We start from the raw sequence: 17,538 nt of genomic DNA, 5'->3' as shown, positions 1-17,538 counted from the left end.
AAATGTCTATCAGAGATTCAGAGGGCACGTCACATTAGAGGGCCATGACAAAACACCAATTGAATAAAGAATACATCATCTGCATCAATATAATCGATACGGATCATACAGGAGGCCAAAGGATGGTTGGCCCAAGGAAGCAACTGCGTCTGTCCATGTCTCGTCTAGGCGGTAGCCACAAAACAACACTCGGCAACAAAGACCGTGTACAAAGCATATGCAAAACGAATGGAGCGTCGCTACTACAAACGTTCTATCTGTTCCAGCCACGAACAGTCCATCAGATCAGATCAGATCATTTCCATGCAACCGAGTCGATCTCGTTCCTTGCGGACTTGTACAGCTCCAGCTTCTTCACGAGGGAATCCCTCTTCTCCATCAACGCGGGGTCCTCGTCCAGCATCGCGCTCAGCTGCTTCTTCTGTGTGATGGAAGCAATGACAAATGGAGGAGAATGAGACCAGTGGTTTAGGACTCTACCCGACTTGCTGTACTTACACAAATGCAAATCAACACAAGGTTAACATACGCAAACTTAAAGTCTGGTGAAATTTTTCACATTTAGCCACTGACTGGTGGGTGGGTAAAACATCTCTGTATTTATGTGCGAAAATAGTAGATTCAGTAAGTAGTTAGCAAAAACATACCTCTTTGCTTCCTACATGCGCATAGAAACGGTTGAGCAGATTTCTTTTTGCCTCCTTCACTTGGCAGTGCACGACTGCTTTCGGAATCGTGTTCCTCAATGTATCGCAAACCATGTTGATGTAAGATGATACATTCGATCCTGAAATAAAGGGACGATGTCATTGATACAGGCATATTGTAAACTGTTGTCGAACTCTGTTAGCATGGATAATTTATCCACACTAACATCAAGATGCATAAAGCGAGCCTGTCCATCATGTGCAATTATTCCAAGCCCCAAGGTTCTACAGCACTAGTGATCCTACATTCTAAAACGGTTGCCTGATCAATAGTCCCTTTGAAAAGATTGAATATAATTAACTTACCGATTCTTCGAAGATGGTTATCCTGATATCTGTCGTTGGCCGGAGTGTTATTGTTAGCTCCTTTGTCTGGTTCAGTAGGAAGTTTCCTGAAGAACTCTACTGTTAGGTAACTGGCCTCCATGTCAACTAGACGAATAACCGTCTTGCGGCCATCCTCACGGAATCTTTCTAGGCTTTCATTTGCTGCTGCAGCTATATCTGATTGAAGCGTTGGGAAACGCTTCAATTCCTGGAATAATCAAGGTAGACATGATATATGAGAAACGAGAAACAGTCCAAGGCAAGAGTGACGCCCGGCGATCACTCATCCATAACCAAAGTTCACCAATACTAAAAAATAGCACTCACCTCTGTTGCTGCAATCGACCTTCGGACTAGCTCCTTCAATACCAAATGGACCTACAAATTATGAGACCATCAGCAAGTGCATGTAGCTAACAAAATAATGCTCCCAAACAAGCATTGCTATCAGATATCCTCCATATTATGTCAAAAAAAGAGAAATGTGAAAATTCCACTTCCGCTCTACTCACACTGCTTCCACATTTGAACATGGAACAAACTTACTAAACCATTCCGACGTTCAGTACTTCAACAAGATAATGGTTTCCTGCTATGTTACTTCACATACAACATCCATACATGCCTTTTTGAATTAATCAAGATAATCACACGAAATAACATCTTTCCATACGTACTTCAGATGTCCCTATTATACTAGTTCAGAAGTTGCTCATAGTCCACCAATATCCTGAGTTAACTTTATCTCTACTTACTTAAAAAGAATGTAAGGTTCCATATTTCACTTTCCTTCCCACCACCCCTTTGTCCAACCTTCACCATATGATAATCAATAACCTTAATTTACTTATCTTCTGAATTTATTCCACTTTAGTTTACTTACGGATGTTCTCATCAAAATATAAGGTAAATCACGGGTAGGATTTAATAAACATTTATTTACACAATCGCGTTAATATGGGCAGGTAAATCACAAGCGAACGTACTAGAATGTTTATATCCCGTTGCAACGCACGGGGACTGTCCTAGTAATGAATAAATACCATAGGCTAGAACCTAGATTCTACATGAGAAGATCAGTTAAGTTGGTATGTTTATATATCAGTTGCTTAAACATTAAGGAGCCTCAAGAGGAGCCATGGATTAAAAAAAATACCGCATCAACTGAAGCTTCAGCCGGACCCCTAAAGTAGCTGAGTGAACTATCTATAAGTCTTCTGTAACCTTGCTCAGGGGCAATCAAATGGGGCTGGTAACCATCAGCCTCAGAAATGACTTTCCGAACATTTTGCAATGAAAGATGTTTATCGAAAGGAAGCTTTTTCAATGCTGCAGGTAACTGGTGGTCAAAGACACCATAAATGCGATCTCCACCTGGTCGACTGGTAACAATGAATAATGAAAGGTAAATTATCAGAAGCATTCTTTGAAACAAAAAAGGAAAAGCATGCTTGTAGTATCTTCACCATCTATCTAGCAATGGCACTTTATGAACATACAAGGCATCATTATAAAAAGAAAAGTCACATGTACAAAATGGCTAGTTGAACATCTTACCCGCCATCTAAGTGCTCTTTAAAAACTCGGTCAAATGCACGACACATGTCCAATATCGTATACAGTTGTGCCTGTTGATTATGTTAAATGTATAAGAGAAATGTTATATAGAAGTTGTTTGGGAATATGCCATTAACATCACTGCAAACAAGCATTCCAAGCTGTGCCGCAAATTACTTTCAGCTTTTATGTTAGCATGGTTGTTCTTACCCCAGCATCACCTCCAATTGGCCTACCAAGTCGATCCAACTCAGCTTCAATTTCATCAACTGTCTTGTTGATCATTGATATAATACTTGGAATTTTGGCTTTGATCACAGCCTCTAAATGCTGGATAAATAAATGGAAGTACATCAGCAAACAGTTTATGCAAAATTCAAAATTTTGGCAAAGCAAACAGCAAGAGTAAATGACTTAACCTGTGACAGAAGCTTAGCAAGATACTCTGCACCCATTTTATGTGCCAAGTGACCATAATCAGAACTACTTTGGAAGTACTCTTGTTCTTTGCGACGTGCTGCGAGCATGTCAACATTTTTGTTGATATCAGCCTGTGAACGGTTGACAATGCCCACCCAGGGGTGCTGCAAGCGATAAGACCTCCCTTCGAGTACCTAAGATCAATTAAGATAGGAAGTTTAAGTGATATGCCCATAGAGGATGAGTTCATAGCAATTGCAAAACCACATACATCAATAGCATTGGTACCCTTGTCCATCAAATCAAGTTTTGTTACAACTCCAAAGGTCCTTTCACCTGAAAATGAAAAAGGATGTCAAAAGAAAGAAGAAACCTGCCAGATTACCTGGCATGATAACAAAAGAAGCTACATATATAATTCTTGTTTTATGCAAAGTAGATTTGAAATGCTGCAGGAACAAAATTCAAACTGCACCTGTAGGATCCACGTCCTTAGCAAGCTTGATAGCATCTGATGTTGCTATATCTTGGTTTGCTGGAGAGATGGCCAATATGATAGAGTTTGGCTGAAGTTTCCAGACAACGAAAATAGGTCAAGAAAGTTGTAGATTTTGATCAACAGTATGGTCAATCATCTTTGCCTCGTGTAAATAAAAATAAGAATCACAATATAAATATAGCAAGAGAGCAAGAATGAACGCAAACTTAAGACTGGTTCTTAATTTATCATACCCATCCCAGAAGGGAGAAAAAAATGCCAATACAGCACCATTGTAATACCATGTTTATTTGAGCTACATTTTACTTCATGAATATTCCCTGGTATGTTATGCCAGTTCTAAGCATTACTCACGTTTTAGCCTAATCAGTATAGCAAACCACAGCAATGACTTTTACCTTGTCGACGTAAGACCGGACCATGTTTTCAATATCTTGCACAATAGACTCAGGCTGCCCCTCTGTAGTAGATAGTTGCAGTTAGGATAGTTATATAATAATGCAATAAAGAATCTTATGTTAACCAAAGAAGAAGCAGCTAAGTCAATAATTGAAATATTACCTACAGCAACCTTCGTCAGTCCAGGAAGATCAATAAGTGTCAAGTTAACAACTGCACAAAGAAGGTTGCCAAATTAAAGCAGTTCAAAAGGTAAAAAACAAACTACATATCTAATTAGCACATAGAAATCTTTTGGAGTACCGGCAATATAGTGCAGTAGCATCAACACATTTTGCCAAAAGAAAAACTATACATATGAAAAGTAACCACTAAGATACACAACAGCAAATCTAAACAAATACCCAAGTCTTACCATGTGGAGAATATATACTCAAATGGATAGGAACATTTGATATTGCTTTCGTTTTTCCAGTCATGCGATCAGTTTCATCAGCAATCTCTTTCCTAACAGCAGCTGCATTAAGGTTTTAACAAAAAAATAACTTAAAATCACCACAATACAAACAAACAAACAAAAGAGTAGATCAATGATCACATATGTTTTGATGTCTAACACTAATAATAAAATAAACAACCAAATAAACATCACAATTATCATGCTAAATAACAGTGAACAGCCCAGAGATTAACAAGTACAATTGCCAGGAACCATGAATTGGTTCACATGCTTTCACAAACTAATACAGTTAATTCTTCCAGAAATGAAATTGCCCAATTTTCTAAATTGAAGCTATTGTTCATGGTACTAAAAGAAAAGATAAAGCAATGTAATTCATCGGTTGAGCTCTACAAATAACTAAGTTTGCTGTATGAGGAAAACAAAAGTACTAGATGCTCACGATGTACTATTGGGAGTAACTGTTTTCATATTGCATGGACCTTCAAAGTATTCATACATTGTGATGATTCTAAGATGTGTTGTATGGTACTCATGAGTCGACGTGAGTTAAGCAGCAGCAACCAGGGGAGGAGGGGAGGAGAAGACCAGTAGCAGCAGCAACCAGGGGAGGAGGGGAGGAGAAGACCAGTAGCAGCAGCAACCAGGGGAGGAGGGGAGGAGAAGACCAGTAGCAGCAGCAACCAGGGGAGGAGGGGGAGGGGTTGAGCAGCAGCAACCAGGGGAGGAGGGAAGGGGCGGAGTGGAGACGATCAGCAAACCAGGGGTGGTGGCGGCTGCCAAGTAGAGGGTTGGGTCGGGGTTGGACTGGTTCGATCTAGGTTTCCAGGGGGGTGGGCAAACAAATACAGTAAAAAAAATATGACAGGTGGGGCCCAAAACAACGAGTCGTTCGGCCCAGAATCCACGTCGCTCGACTCATCCCAAGAGTCGAGTCGAGAGGTCGAGTCGACCCTGGAAGTGTGGCTCATCGACTAGTCGAGCGGCTCAAAAACAGAGATGGTACTATACATTCTTCTTTCATTGCTTACTTGTTGATGAGTACTCTGGTACAGAGTCAAAATACAACTCTTAACACATAAATATGCTCAGTCACTGGCAAATGTTACACGGTTGACGGTTCACATAGTAATCATGTATGTCTATGATATTTTGGCCGTTATAGATACAACGGTTGGATCTTTTGACATAAAAATTGTGAACCTATATATGATAGCAGAGCAGGCAATGTTTACGTAATTGCTACTGGGCTGCAAGCAAGCACAACGGGAGCGTAGGTCCCTTACCAAAGTCGGAGAAGCACTTCCGTGGGGCGTGGAGTAATCATGTGGTATGCCTATGATATTTTGGCCGATATAGATACGACGGTTGCATGTTCTGACATAAAAATTGTGAACGTATATTTTGATAGCAGGGCAGGCAGTGTTTACACTAATTGTATCTTGTTTGTAGATAGATCGTTCACATAATAATGGATGTGGTTTCAGGCAGTCAGTATGATTAGGGAATGCAGAATGCTTGCTCACATGTACTCTTGTGTCGGTTATAATTGCAATTGAAAACATCTTTTGACAACGCTCTAACTCTAAAATTTGGAACTGAAGAAACCAAGCAAGCTGCTGGGCTACAACTACAAGCAAGCACAAACGGAGAGCACAGGTCCCTTACCGAAGTCGGAGAAGCGCTTCCGCGGGGCGTGGAGGAACTCGGCGTACTCCTGGCCGCCCTCCGTCTTGTGCAGCTGCAGCACCAGAGGCCTCCTCGTCACGATCCCTGATCAAGCCAACAATAACGCAAATCAGCGACCCAGGACCGACTAGTTTTTGAACAAAAATGGCGATCCAGCGACGGGATTACCAGATCCACGGGGCAGGAAGTCCCTCCCGACAATGCTCTCGAGCACCGACGACTTCCCAGAACTCTGGAGACACCAGAAAAGGAAGGTAGTAAGTGGGCGGTCCGGCGGGCAGATCTGGGCGCGGGGCCGGCGGATCTGGGGGGCGAGCTGGGGCGGGGGCGGGGGCGGTGGCGTACCTGGCCTCCGACGACGGCGACGGAGGGCAGCGCCTCCCAGAGCGACCCCCCGGCGCCGCCGCCGTGGTCGCCGAGCACGGTGCACGCCTGCTGGATCCGGTTCACCAGCCCGATCAGGCTCCCCATCGTCGCCATCTCGGGCGGGCCCCCTCCGGCCGCTTCCCCGCGTGCGGTGGTCGCCGGCGGCGGTGGCGGTGGCGGTGGCGGTGGCGGTGGGGGTTGGGATCTGTCTGCCGGAGTGAGGGAGGAGGAGGAAGAGCCGAGGAAAATGGGTTAAGCTAAAAAGGATTTTAAAAGCGGTGGTTATATGCGGCTTCGGGGGCGCGAGCTGGGTGGACCGCGCCTTGCTGCGCCGGGCGTGGGCCCCCGGGGAGGTGGGACGGGAGGCTGCGGGTGGGGCCCGGGGAGCGCGTGGCGGTTGGACGTGGTGAGTGGTGGGTTTTGGTGGACCGGGTGCAGGGAGCCGGAGCCGTTGGATCTCGGCTGTGGGTTGTGTTGTGCTGTGTTTGCTTCCAGCTCCGTGCGAGCGAGGTGCGGGGCGACCGACGGCTGGCGGGTGGGGCCCAGCTTTTCCGGTGCGTGACGCGTGAGCAGCACCTGTGCCTCCGTTGGGCGCACCTCGCGTTTGAAATCAACGGCCTCTCCACTGGGCACACCTCGCGTCTGAAATCAACGGTGGGGATGGAGGCTCGGAAGCGCAAATGGAGTACGGTCTTTTGGCTTCTCCCGCATCCGTCCGCGGACACGGGACTCATGACACGGATGCGGAAGTCGGTGGTACAATGTTGTCGGCATACATCTGGCCTCCTCGTGTTTTCTTTTAAAGTGTGCACGTTTAAATAGACGCATACATATACTACACATGTTTAAATGTTCGAATGTAGCAGTAGTTTAAATTTTAAAAGTTCGAATATTGCATTACAACATTGTCGTCTCCTTTAGCTACCGACAGATGCCCAATCAGGTCTTTTTTCAGTTGCTCGTGAGTTGCTCAATGCGGAATTTGTTGATGTATTTGAATAAACTCTTTAAGTATGGCTGAATTATGGTTTGGAAGTTCGATAGGATCATCCATCAATGCCAAATGGCAGCACGCCCTGTTGCGGTCGAGCACTCGATGACCCTTGGTGAAATCCTTGAAACTCAGAACATGCTTCTCTGCATGCTCCGAGTCTTCAAGGACTGTCTGTATCATCGTCGTTTCATCTGTGTAGTCCTCTCCTCGTCGAACGACTCAACATAGCGTTCATATATGTACTTTAAATCTGAATATGCTGCTTGAAAGAACAAGGGACAATTTTTGTAGCTTTGACAATTCACCGAACAGTTGTTGGGCATGATGAGTATAGCAGTACATATGGTATTTGGCGGGATGGTCGGAGGAGAGGGTGGAATGGCGATGGAGGGGAAGCGGAGTGGAACCCGGGTGAAACACTGTAGGTGACGGAGACGTAAAGTTTCGAAGGAGTGTGGCGTACCAATCGGAGTGATGAAGCAGTGACGAAGGCAAAGAGAGAAAAGGAGAACTAGCCGACCGACGAACATTTGTATAGATATGTTGAAAAATTTAAAAGGTTGACACCGAGGCAAATAGTATTTTTTGTTGTACGGAATGAACAACTTGTTACAACACACTGAACCTTTTCAGGGGTAAGCTTGGGAAGTTGAAGCTCGGTATATATAAAATAATTACTCAGAGAGTGGATAATTTCTTGCTATTTGGTAATCCTAATTTATTATTGGAAACTCAGAAAGAAGACGGAAATCGTGTGGAAGAGACAATGGACTCAAAAGTAGTACAATACATGTTGTCTTTCTTCTGTATATCAAAGGGCTCTTGTAGATGAATAATGGTCCATTCACCTTATATAACTCTTTTGAATTGAAAGAAGGGAGAGGGTGGTGCTTGAAGGGAACTAGCCGACAGATGAACATAAACGGTGGTTTTATCCAGGTTTAGGCCCTCGAGTGGGTTGCCTTGTTCCCCACATCCTACCTACATCTCTTTATTAATGAACACATATGATCATTGTTAGTGTTTCGTGAATTCTTTTCTCTAGGCTGGATCTAGTGCTTCCACCTTCCGGGCCTCGTCGTCTTTGTTGATAAGTGGGACCGAACAAACATGCGCGGATGCTATAGACCTCTGGCGGGCTCTTACACCATGACTTGCAAATCTTGTAAAGTGAACACTAAACGTAGCTGAACTGTCGGAGTATCGGAATCACACTGAGCCACTGAGGGGTGGGTACATCCTCAGCCTCATTCGAGGATGCATCCTATTATGTCATCTTAAAAGCACCTTCAACCAAGCGACCCAAACGGACATGCGTATTGTCCATTTTTTGTCCGTTTGGGTCGGCATGTCCATCCTATTTTGCAAACGGGTCGACCGTGCGCTAACGCGTCGACCAATTTTTTGTCCATGCCGGCAAGCTTTTGGCCAACGTCGAGTCAGGGCGACGACCGTCCGTGGCCTTGCCGGCGAACCTATGACGGGTCAGACCCAAGCGGCTAGATGGATTGAGTGCCTGCATGTGGCACCGAGGGATTGCCCGGACCTGGTGGACAGGCACCCGGCCATTCCATGGCAAGCGCAGTCCGCCGACGGTCGGATTCACCAAATCACGCCGACAGGATGCGTAAAATTTCACCAAATCCCACCACCACCGCAGATCCATCAATAGGCCTTCCGCACCAGGATGAAGGAGGCACCCTGTCGGTGGATTTGCTGCTGAAGAGCTAGCGTGGCCGGTGGAAAATGGGGTCGTCGGCATAGGGTTTGTGTGTTTTCCGGGCAGCAGGTGGGGGAAGGGGATAAGAAGGAGAGACTATGACGCCGACTAGCGGACCAAGGGAAGGAGTAAGCAGGAGAGGCGCGTGTTCGCGACGACGCAAATGACGTCCAAATTTACATCGAGAATGAATCGCGACCGGACGAAAAATGGACGCACATCCGTTTGAATCGGCATGTTGGGTCGACTTTTTCGTTCACCGCGACCCAAACAGACCCATGGGCAAAATGGGTCGGTGCATTGGAGTTGCTATAAGAGCAACGCTACCAAATTTCAAGCCATGCACGCATGTAATTCATTAAGAACGAGATTACAACGCCACAGATGGCATAACACCACGACCACTAGAATGAAAATTACAACGCCACTGATGGCACGACACTTACGTCGCTGCAGATGGCACAAACCAAAACCTCATCGCCACAAACAAACAAGAAGGACGCCTACCACCCACAACCAGAGATGAAACCCAAGTAACCCAGAGCAGAGCACTAACTGGCATGGAGCGACGACTATCTATGGCAGGACCTGCAGCACCAGGCAGAACAAGACCGCAACCACGAACGGGGCGCACGCACCGCCATGACAGCAACAACCAACAACACCAGGAGGGCCAAACATGCTTGAATGAAGCATAAGCACAAAGAGAAGACGGCCACAGAGCGCCGCACAGCCAAGCCAAACCAGACCGCCGAGCCAGCAGCCACCCAACCGGCCATAGAAGGGAAGATCCAAGCAAGGGGATCAACCCCGGCGAGGCGGTGACAGAGGCTACTAAATTCCCATCCAAAAGGAAAACGATACAGGAGCTTTTCAGGACAACAATGATCTTTAAATGAAAATTTGCAGATTCGCCTGGCAGCATACACTACATCTATGTTCTTCAACATACATTACATCTACATCTATGCAAGAGAGATACCTAAAAATAAGGCATCAAATGATGATCCAAGTGTGACGCAACTCTCGACAACATTGGATCTTGGATCGCATCATCTCTATCATTATTATTATTCATGAATTCTTGGTGCCTCACAAGCTTACAAAACGAGAGATTTGGCCCCGCAAGCGCAGAGCAAATACACCACACATTACTACAACAAATAACTTGTCGACAAATGGCACACTAACAATTCTACGCAGACAGGTATGACAAGGGTTTTATTCCAACATGAGAGAGCAAGCCACGCTAACAATCCTACCTAGCGTTGGGCCTTCCTTGGTAAGCCACACTAACCATTGGTTGGATTGGTGAGAGTCAGCCGCACCAGAGATCAGACCTTATTGGGGCTGCGCAAAAGGAGATGATAGATCTCGTTGTTCATCTCAGACATGTATTCATACCCAAGATTGTCGGCACGACTCCTGAATTCATTAACTTCCTCCGGCGGCACTTGTATGCCAACTAACACGTTTGCTCCGGTTTCGCCCTGCCAAAAATAATTAGCTCACCGAATGTGTACATTTTGCAGCTTCTTCTATACGGTCTGAAAAGGATAATTTTGCATAGTTTGGCTACATACTACTGTAACAATCCGTGTGTCCCAAACAACTTTGCATTTGCTGGATCACATATTAATTTTCCATGGAAGATTTCATTCATTTCTAATTTCAAGGCAGGTGGCAATATGATAATATTGTCAGATCTATAAGATTGCATACAACAGAGCTCAAATAAAATACCTGCGCACGGTAATGGAAAAGGCTGATATTCCATCGGGGGCTCAATGTATCCAAAAAATTCATAAGAGCACCTGGCCTTTCTGGGAAAATAAACCGGTAAACAAGTTCGTCTTTTACTTCTGACCTGCCTCCAATCTGAAAATAGGTATTCAAGGGATGATAAGACAACGACATACAGTACATCATTTTAATACAAAATGGCCAAAAGGACATTAAAATAAATAGAATAGGCTAATTCAACTCTTTGAGCCGTACGCAATCAACACAATCATTTGCACACCCTCTACATCTTTTCATGTTAACATTTATATTTACAAAGCAACATCAAAACCACAACACTTCACAGGATTTTCATTCTTTATTTCTTGAAATATCTCAGCAGGGTTTGAAGTACAGAAAGAAACAAGGGATCGAATGTCCAATATGTTGAATGCTTGCGGTGCTGCCCAATTACATACTTATCTCTACAGTAGTTTTATGCACACAAAAAGAATGCAATATAACTTCTGTTCTGCAATTTTCTTTCCCTATTTTTCCACACAGAGCTACACAGACACGTCAAAGGAAATGTTTCAACAAAAGCCTTTGGGTATATACGAAGAATATATACATATTTATAGGGCTATGGCTTTATATATCTGTTCCTATTACTCATGATACACAAGGAACTAGGCCTAGCCCAGTTGGTGAGAGGTCTGTACAACCCCACCACCCAATTATGAGTCATCTTTGATGCGTAGGGTACTTGTCACTTTCTTAATGGCAAAATACACGGCCAAGTAAAGAAAAAAACCCTGTAGTGGCTTGCCCGAGCGAAGGACCTGGGAGCTCAGGTAGCTTAGAGCTGACCGGTGGAAGGTGGTTCAAGTCATCATGGTGCCGTTCTAGAATTTCTTTTCCTTGTACAGTTTTCTAGGTCATCTTCATTTTTAATTTTGTTATGCTCTGTACTAGGTGCTGTAAAGTTCATTTCCCTTCTTAATGCATTGAAGTGCAGTATCCCCTGCATGGTCACTAAAAAATTAGTGGGAAAAACATAATCTGACCGCAATAGACCTAGTTTTCCAGAACTGGCAAAGCAGAGAAGAGCACAATAGTGAGAAGATGTTTAACAAGGACAGAATGAATTTAATGAAGTTTGCACATTATGATATACGACGCTTAGAGAGAAAGATGATATAATTAGTGTAGAATTGATTATATCCATTCAGCTCAAATTCACCCAAAAATTACATTTTATCTTTTATAACAGTTTGCAAATCATCCTAGCATGCTGCAAATGGAATATTTATTAAGTAAACCTTGATATGACCATAATATAACTCATAGTAGTTACTTGTCAACTGTACCAAAATAATGTGTTAATGGTATATGCGAGTCTATCATTGTGGCAGAAAAATGGAACTTACAAAGTATCTTAGGTGGTCCTTTGCGAGATCGTTGTCAGTAAGGTTCACAGTCTTAAGTTCTGACGATTCCATGCGTTCCACCATTGCTTTAAGCTCATGATCAGTATAGATGCCAACACTGTAATACAAAAAAAAACATATAGATTAGTCAGGAGAATGTATCAAGTACCTTCTCTATGTATGAGTATTCTTGTCCCATCAAGGTTCTAGAAAAGGTAACCAAGAAACGATAAACCAGTACATAAACAATAATATTGAAATTGGTGTCTGAGTACCTGTAAAGGACAAGGGCTTCTTTTCCATGAGAATCATATCTGTATTTGAATTCAGTAATATTCATCCGGCCAACCTGCAGAACAAGAAATCATAAGAAAACAAATAGACAAACTACTATGTGTTGATAGAAAAATCATGGTGCTTACAAGTTCCGCAAACTTTTTGAAGCTTCCCTGCTCCTCTGGCAAAAATGTAGCTAATACCGCTTCTCGTTTTCGACCAACATCAGCAAGCTCAGTTACTAATCTAAGTCTATCAAAGTTCATATTTGCACCACTACTTATTGCAACCACAGTTTCCCCTTTCAAACCATAGTATTTGCAGTAAGCTTCAGCCCCTGCTAAGGCAAGGGCCCCAGCAGGTTCAAGGATATTCCTGTTCTCCTCAAACATATCCTGCACCCTCGAAGAACAACATTTTCAGTATGAACAACATTGCTAGCGCAGAACATCCACAGCAATGTAGCATAAACAGTCCATAAGCATGGTGGCAGCGAGATTAGAACAGAACAAAATGCTGTGTGATAATTTCCAGCATCCTACTTTTCAGCAATGTTAACAGGATACCTATGCGTAGTAAATTAAAAAAATACATTGAATATCAATATCCACAGCAATAATAGAAAGCTCGAAAACTAGGTCACCTTCTCCACTAGAGAGTGATTAAAACATGTAACTTTAGAAAGTTCTCCTGCTGGTGGATTATATGGACAGACCATTGGATCACAGAAAATTTAGTAAGAAAGTAGAGATTCTTCTTTTTTTTTCCTTGCGCATTGTATGCTGAGTTATTCAAGTAAATTGAGTAGTTACAGACTTACAGTGACAAAAGCAGGTCACTGTTCAGTAACAGATACATTTAACATAACAAGGCAGAGCAGACATAGAATAAATCGACCACTCTCACCTTTATTGAAGCACAAATAGCATCTCGGCTGACCAGGACAATGCCATCTACAAGTTCTTGACATAAGCGAAATGTCTCCTCCCCTACAACTTTGACAGCTACACCATCAGCAAACCCTCCAACGTGTTCCAACACGACCCTCTGGCCATGACACAAGGACAATGCCATGGCATTTGCATCTGAGGGCTCTACTCCAATTATTTTGACCTGTACGAGAACGTATGTAAACATACAAGAAAGTGACACCCCGAACACGACTATTGTACTCCAATGTAACCAAATGATGTATTGAGTTCAATCTGGAGAAGGATTACAATTAGCCGATTGGATAAAAACAATTGAACCTTCAAAGCGCACTTAAAATAAAGCCATTTACTTTGATGCCATTTACAATTTACTTAGGTTAGGTGTCTTGCGAGATTTTTCATAGAAGAAGAAAATACTCCTGAGCTTGAAAGCTAACCTCAGGGCGGACCCGTTTCACATAGGCAGCAATGCCAGCAATTAATCCACCACCTCCCACAGGTACAAATATTGCATGTAATGGACCTTGCAATTGGCGAACAATTTCCATGCCAACAGTTCCTTGTCCAGCAATGATGTCAGGATGGTCAAAAGGAGGTATGAATGTTCGGCCTTCCTGTTCACACCGTAATTTTGCATATGATTGAGCTTCGTCATATGAGTCTCCCATCAGAACGACTGTCGCACCCAATCTCTCCACTGATCGCCACTGGATCAAGTTATATGTTAGTAGCTGGTGATAATAACGTAAATATACCATGTAAAACATCATGAGATTGATAACCTTGATTTCTGGTGTTGTCACAGGCATGACAATAACGGCATCACAGCCCAGTTTCCGGGCAGAAAGAGCAACTCCTTGAGCATGGTTTCCAGCAGAGGAGCAGATAACACCATTGTTCAACTGCTCTTGGGAGAGCTTTGCCATCATATTATATGCACCTCTCAACTTGAATGAAAATACCTATGCATGAAAGAAACAAATTTACCTAGGTATGTAAATAGCCATTGACGAAGCCGGTAACAGCTACATGTACAATAAAAAGAACACAAAAAGTAGAAAATCAAGCATTTGGCAAACAATAAATCAAAAATATGCATGAGAGATGAAGTTCTCAGTATGCACCTAGGATACCCCTATCCGTCTCTCTGATATCCTTATGTCAATCATAATAACACTAGATGATCTGACATATCAGATGAGGCGCAAACCTCCACATGCCCTAAACTTGCCATTGTTCACCAAATCTTAATATTAAGTTCATAACCAAATAAACTCAGTTGTAGCTGAGACCAGGGATGGTATCCAGGTTAAATGCACTTTCAGAAGAACTTGTGCACAGGCTCGGCTGCAACAATGGTTTGAGGCTTTGAGCTTGAAGATACTGCTAGTAGTATTTGCTATTCTGATGCAGATTCTGTGCTACGGAAGTATGAAGAAAATGGTACTTACTCTTCCATCTTTCTATATAAGACTATCAATTTCAAAGGAGCTGTGCCTGTTTTTGTTCCGGCTGTTTGGAAACCGCAAAATCCCCCCTAAGATTCAGGTTTTCCTGTGATTAATGTTCTTGAACAGGATTATGACTAGGGGCAACTTTTTACAAAAGGGATGAAGAAAAACCCTGAATGTGTGCACTGTTCTGAAACTGAATCAGGGGGCCACCTACCTTTTTACTGTATTGTAGATAGGTTGAGTTGGCAAGAAATAGCTGCTGTTACAGGCTACCTGTATTCAGGTTTCTGACCTTTTTGTCTGTGGCTACTTGCTGGTTAAATAACAACTAATAAGATGTTTAATATATACAATGTCAGTTCTGCAGCAGTTCTGTGGGGTGTCTGGAATTGCAGAAATAACATAGCACTCAGACCCGGGTTAGTATTATGAAACGGGGGTGGAGGCTCATAGTGGTGACACTAAGGAACTGGAAGGCGCCCTTCAAAGAGGGAGATGGATCAGCTGAGAGTAATCCTGCTAAAAAAGATGACAGAATCCTTGTTGTCAACTGGAGGTTAACAAGGCCAACATCTGCTAACTAACTTCTGCAAGCACTTTCTGAGAGGGGGATGTGGAACAATGCCCCCCTTCAAAACTGTGCTACTAGCTCTGGATGGTTGCAGTGCAAAGTAGCTGATGAAGTGATGATTATTCTGAAGCTGGGGGGTGCTCTGCCTCTCCCCTGCAAGAGCAAGCGCTGGGATAGAAGAAATGGGCGCTGAAGTAATTAATTAATCATGTTTTGGTGTGGCCACTGTACTACAGACCCCTGACGCGGTGGTCCATTTCAATCAAATAAACCAAGGCGCCTAAACTTGCGGCGACCTCGCAATCTCCGATTACATTACAGTAGCGCTGATGAACACCATCTCCAATCACCAAAACACCACACTAACCCCCTATCAAAATCAAACGCCCTATCGAGCATGGGAAGTCCGGTTACTCCAGTAGCGTCTGAAACCTCCATCGTTGTCGAGAAAGCATGACAACAACAGCGCGTCAACGCGGAGGTGCGCGAGGAATGTATCTAAACAGTAAACGTCACAGGCAAAATAGGGTAAAAGTAAGAGCCACACCGATGGAATGGAAGCTCTACCGGAGCACAACCATTCGAAAATTCGAAAACCTCCTCATGTATAATAAGGTGGCGATTGATTGGTTGATTGATTACCGGCTGCAGGTCCTCGCGCTTGATGTGGAGGCTGACCCCGAGGCGGTCGGAGAGCTTGGCGGCGCGCTCGAGCGGGGTCTCGACGGCCACGTCGTAGACCTTGGAGGCGAGCACGCCCGTGAGGTACTCCATGGCGCCGGGCCCGTCGAGGCCGCCGCCCCCCTCCTCGTCCTCCTCCCCGGCCCCGTTCCCGCGGCGCGGCACGCCCACCAGCGACCCGCTCGCGCCCTGCAGCGACTCGGGCGCCACCCGCATCAGCGGCGCGGGCGCCAAGGGCGAGAGGTCCGCCTTCAGGGGCGCCGCGGCCTCCGGGGACGTCGTCGCCGCGGACGCGGCCGCCCTCGCGGGCGGGCGGCATGCCACGCGGCCGCTGCGGGGCGCGGCGCGGAAGGAGGCCGCGGGCGGGGAGGAGGTGGCGGCGGCCGCCATTGTTTTCCTCGGTGCAGCGGGGAGGGATGGGGGAAGGTGGTTTCGGGGGAGCGCGTGACGGGGTTGGGTCGCGGGATGTGGTGATGTGGCGTGGGCAGGTGGACGTACGTGCGTGCGTGGGTGGGGCCGAGATCGTGCCCTCGGCGTATCTGGGGGATGCGCGGGCGCCCCTTTTTGTTGGCGCTTCTGCCGTCCTTCTCGCGCTCGGCGTTGGACTGGACCCATGCTGCTGCTGAAAAAAGCATGTTTAACTCGAGCTCCAAGTTTGGTCATCATCAAAAAACAAAAAGAGTACCGTATGGATATTTCTTGGGGGCTTCATTTCGTCTCATTGATTGCCCTTTAAACCATCTCGTTTATTAAAAGCAAAAAAATGTTAATTAAAAGGAAGAAGCTCACGTTGAGCCGACCGATCGCGTGCGAGTGTCCGCCGCCTCCGTGTTCGTCGGATTGGGTCTCCATCATACGGTCGAGAGCAAGCCCCTCTGTGTCCACGTTTTCTGCAACTGAGCCTTTGTTTTAGAAAAGAGAGTTCGCAACGGTGGACACTCGTGCGGCTGGAAGGACAACAACGGCAAGGATTCCAGTCGAATCTCGTCGGATCCGGTGAGGATGACATGCGGGGACATCCAGGAGCGAGGGGGGGGGGGGGCGAGACTCGTGCTACGGGGAGGGCGGCGACAACGAGGATTCCAGCTGTATCCGACGAGGATAGCATACGGGAAGGAGGCGGGGACGTCCGCGAGCGGCGGGGGCTCGGCACAGCGAGGTCCAACGAGGTTGGAGGCAAGCTTCACGACGAGGATCGCGACAACGGCGGCGAGGGCTTAGCTCAGCGAGGTCCAGCAAGGTTGGAGGCAAGCTTCACGGCGAGGACCGCGACGGCAGCGACGAGGGCTCGGCTCAGCGAGGTTGGAAGCAAGCTTCACGACGAGGACCGCGAC

The 17,538-nt window shown here is 45.3% G+C and overlaps 2 protein-coding genes across 2 annotated transcripts; both read right to left on the bottom strand.

Moving 5' to 3' along the window:
- Window positions 1-59: 59 nt before the first annotated feature.
- On the bottom strand, window positions 60-6,677 carry LOC123447498 (phragmoplastin DRP1C). The gene is made up of 16 exons (XM_045124106.1): window positions 6,404-6,677; window positions 6,227-6,290; window positions 6,038-6,142; window positions 4,325-4,426; window positions 4,072-4,122; window positions 3,909-3,970; window positions 3,487-3,577; window positions 3,283-3,347; window positions 3,011-3,205; window positions 2,802-2,921; window positions 2,592-2,662; window positions 2,191-2,416; window positions 1,362-1,412; window positions 1,014-1,242; window positions 648-787; window positions 60-421 (listed from the first exon to the last, which is right to left on the bottom strand). Exons 1-16 carry the CDS (start codon window positions 6,536-6,538, stop codon window positions 296-298), a joined length of 1,833 nt encoding a protein of 610 aa, XP_044980041.1. The 5' UTR covers window positions 6,539-6,677; the 3' UTR covers window positions 60-295.
- A 3,503-nt stretch (window positions 6,678-10,180) lies between these two features.
- On the bottom strand, window positions 10,181-16,609 carry LOC123447497 (threonine dehydratase 1 biosynthetic, chloroplastic). The gene is made up of 9 exons (XM_045124105.1): window positions 16,166-16,609; window positions 14,281-14,460; window positions 13,936-14,205; window positions 13,473-13,679; window positions 12,713-12,961; window positions 12,566-12,639; window positions 12,291-12,408; window positions 10,882-11,016; window positions 10,181-10,628 (listed from the first exon to the last, which is right to left on the bottom strand). Exons 1-9 carry the CDS (start codon window positions 16,592-16,594, stop codon window positions 10,473-10,475), a joined length of 1,818 nt encoding a protein of 605 aa, XP_044980040.1. The 5' UTR covers window positions 16,595-16,609; the 3' UTR covers window positions 10,181-10,472.
- Between the last annotated feature and the right edge of the window lie 929 nt (window positions 16,610-17,538).

Source organism: Hordeum vulgare, chromosome 4H (genome assembly GCF_904849725.1).
Source record: "Hordeum vulgare subsp. vulgare chromosome 4H, MorexV3_pseudomolecules_assembly, whole genome shotgun sequence".
NCBI classification, from domain to species: domain Eukaryota; kingdom Viridiplantae; phylum Streptophyta; class Magnoliopsida; order Poales; family Poaceae; genus Hordeum; species Hordeum vulgare.
This window is presented reverse-complemented; position numbering and strand designations above follow the sequence as displayed.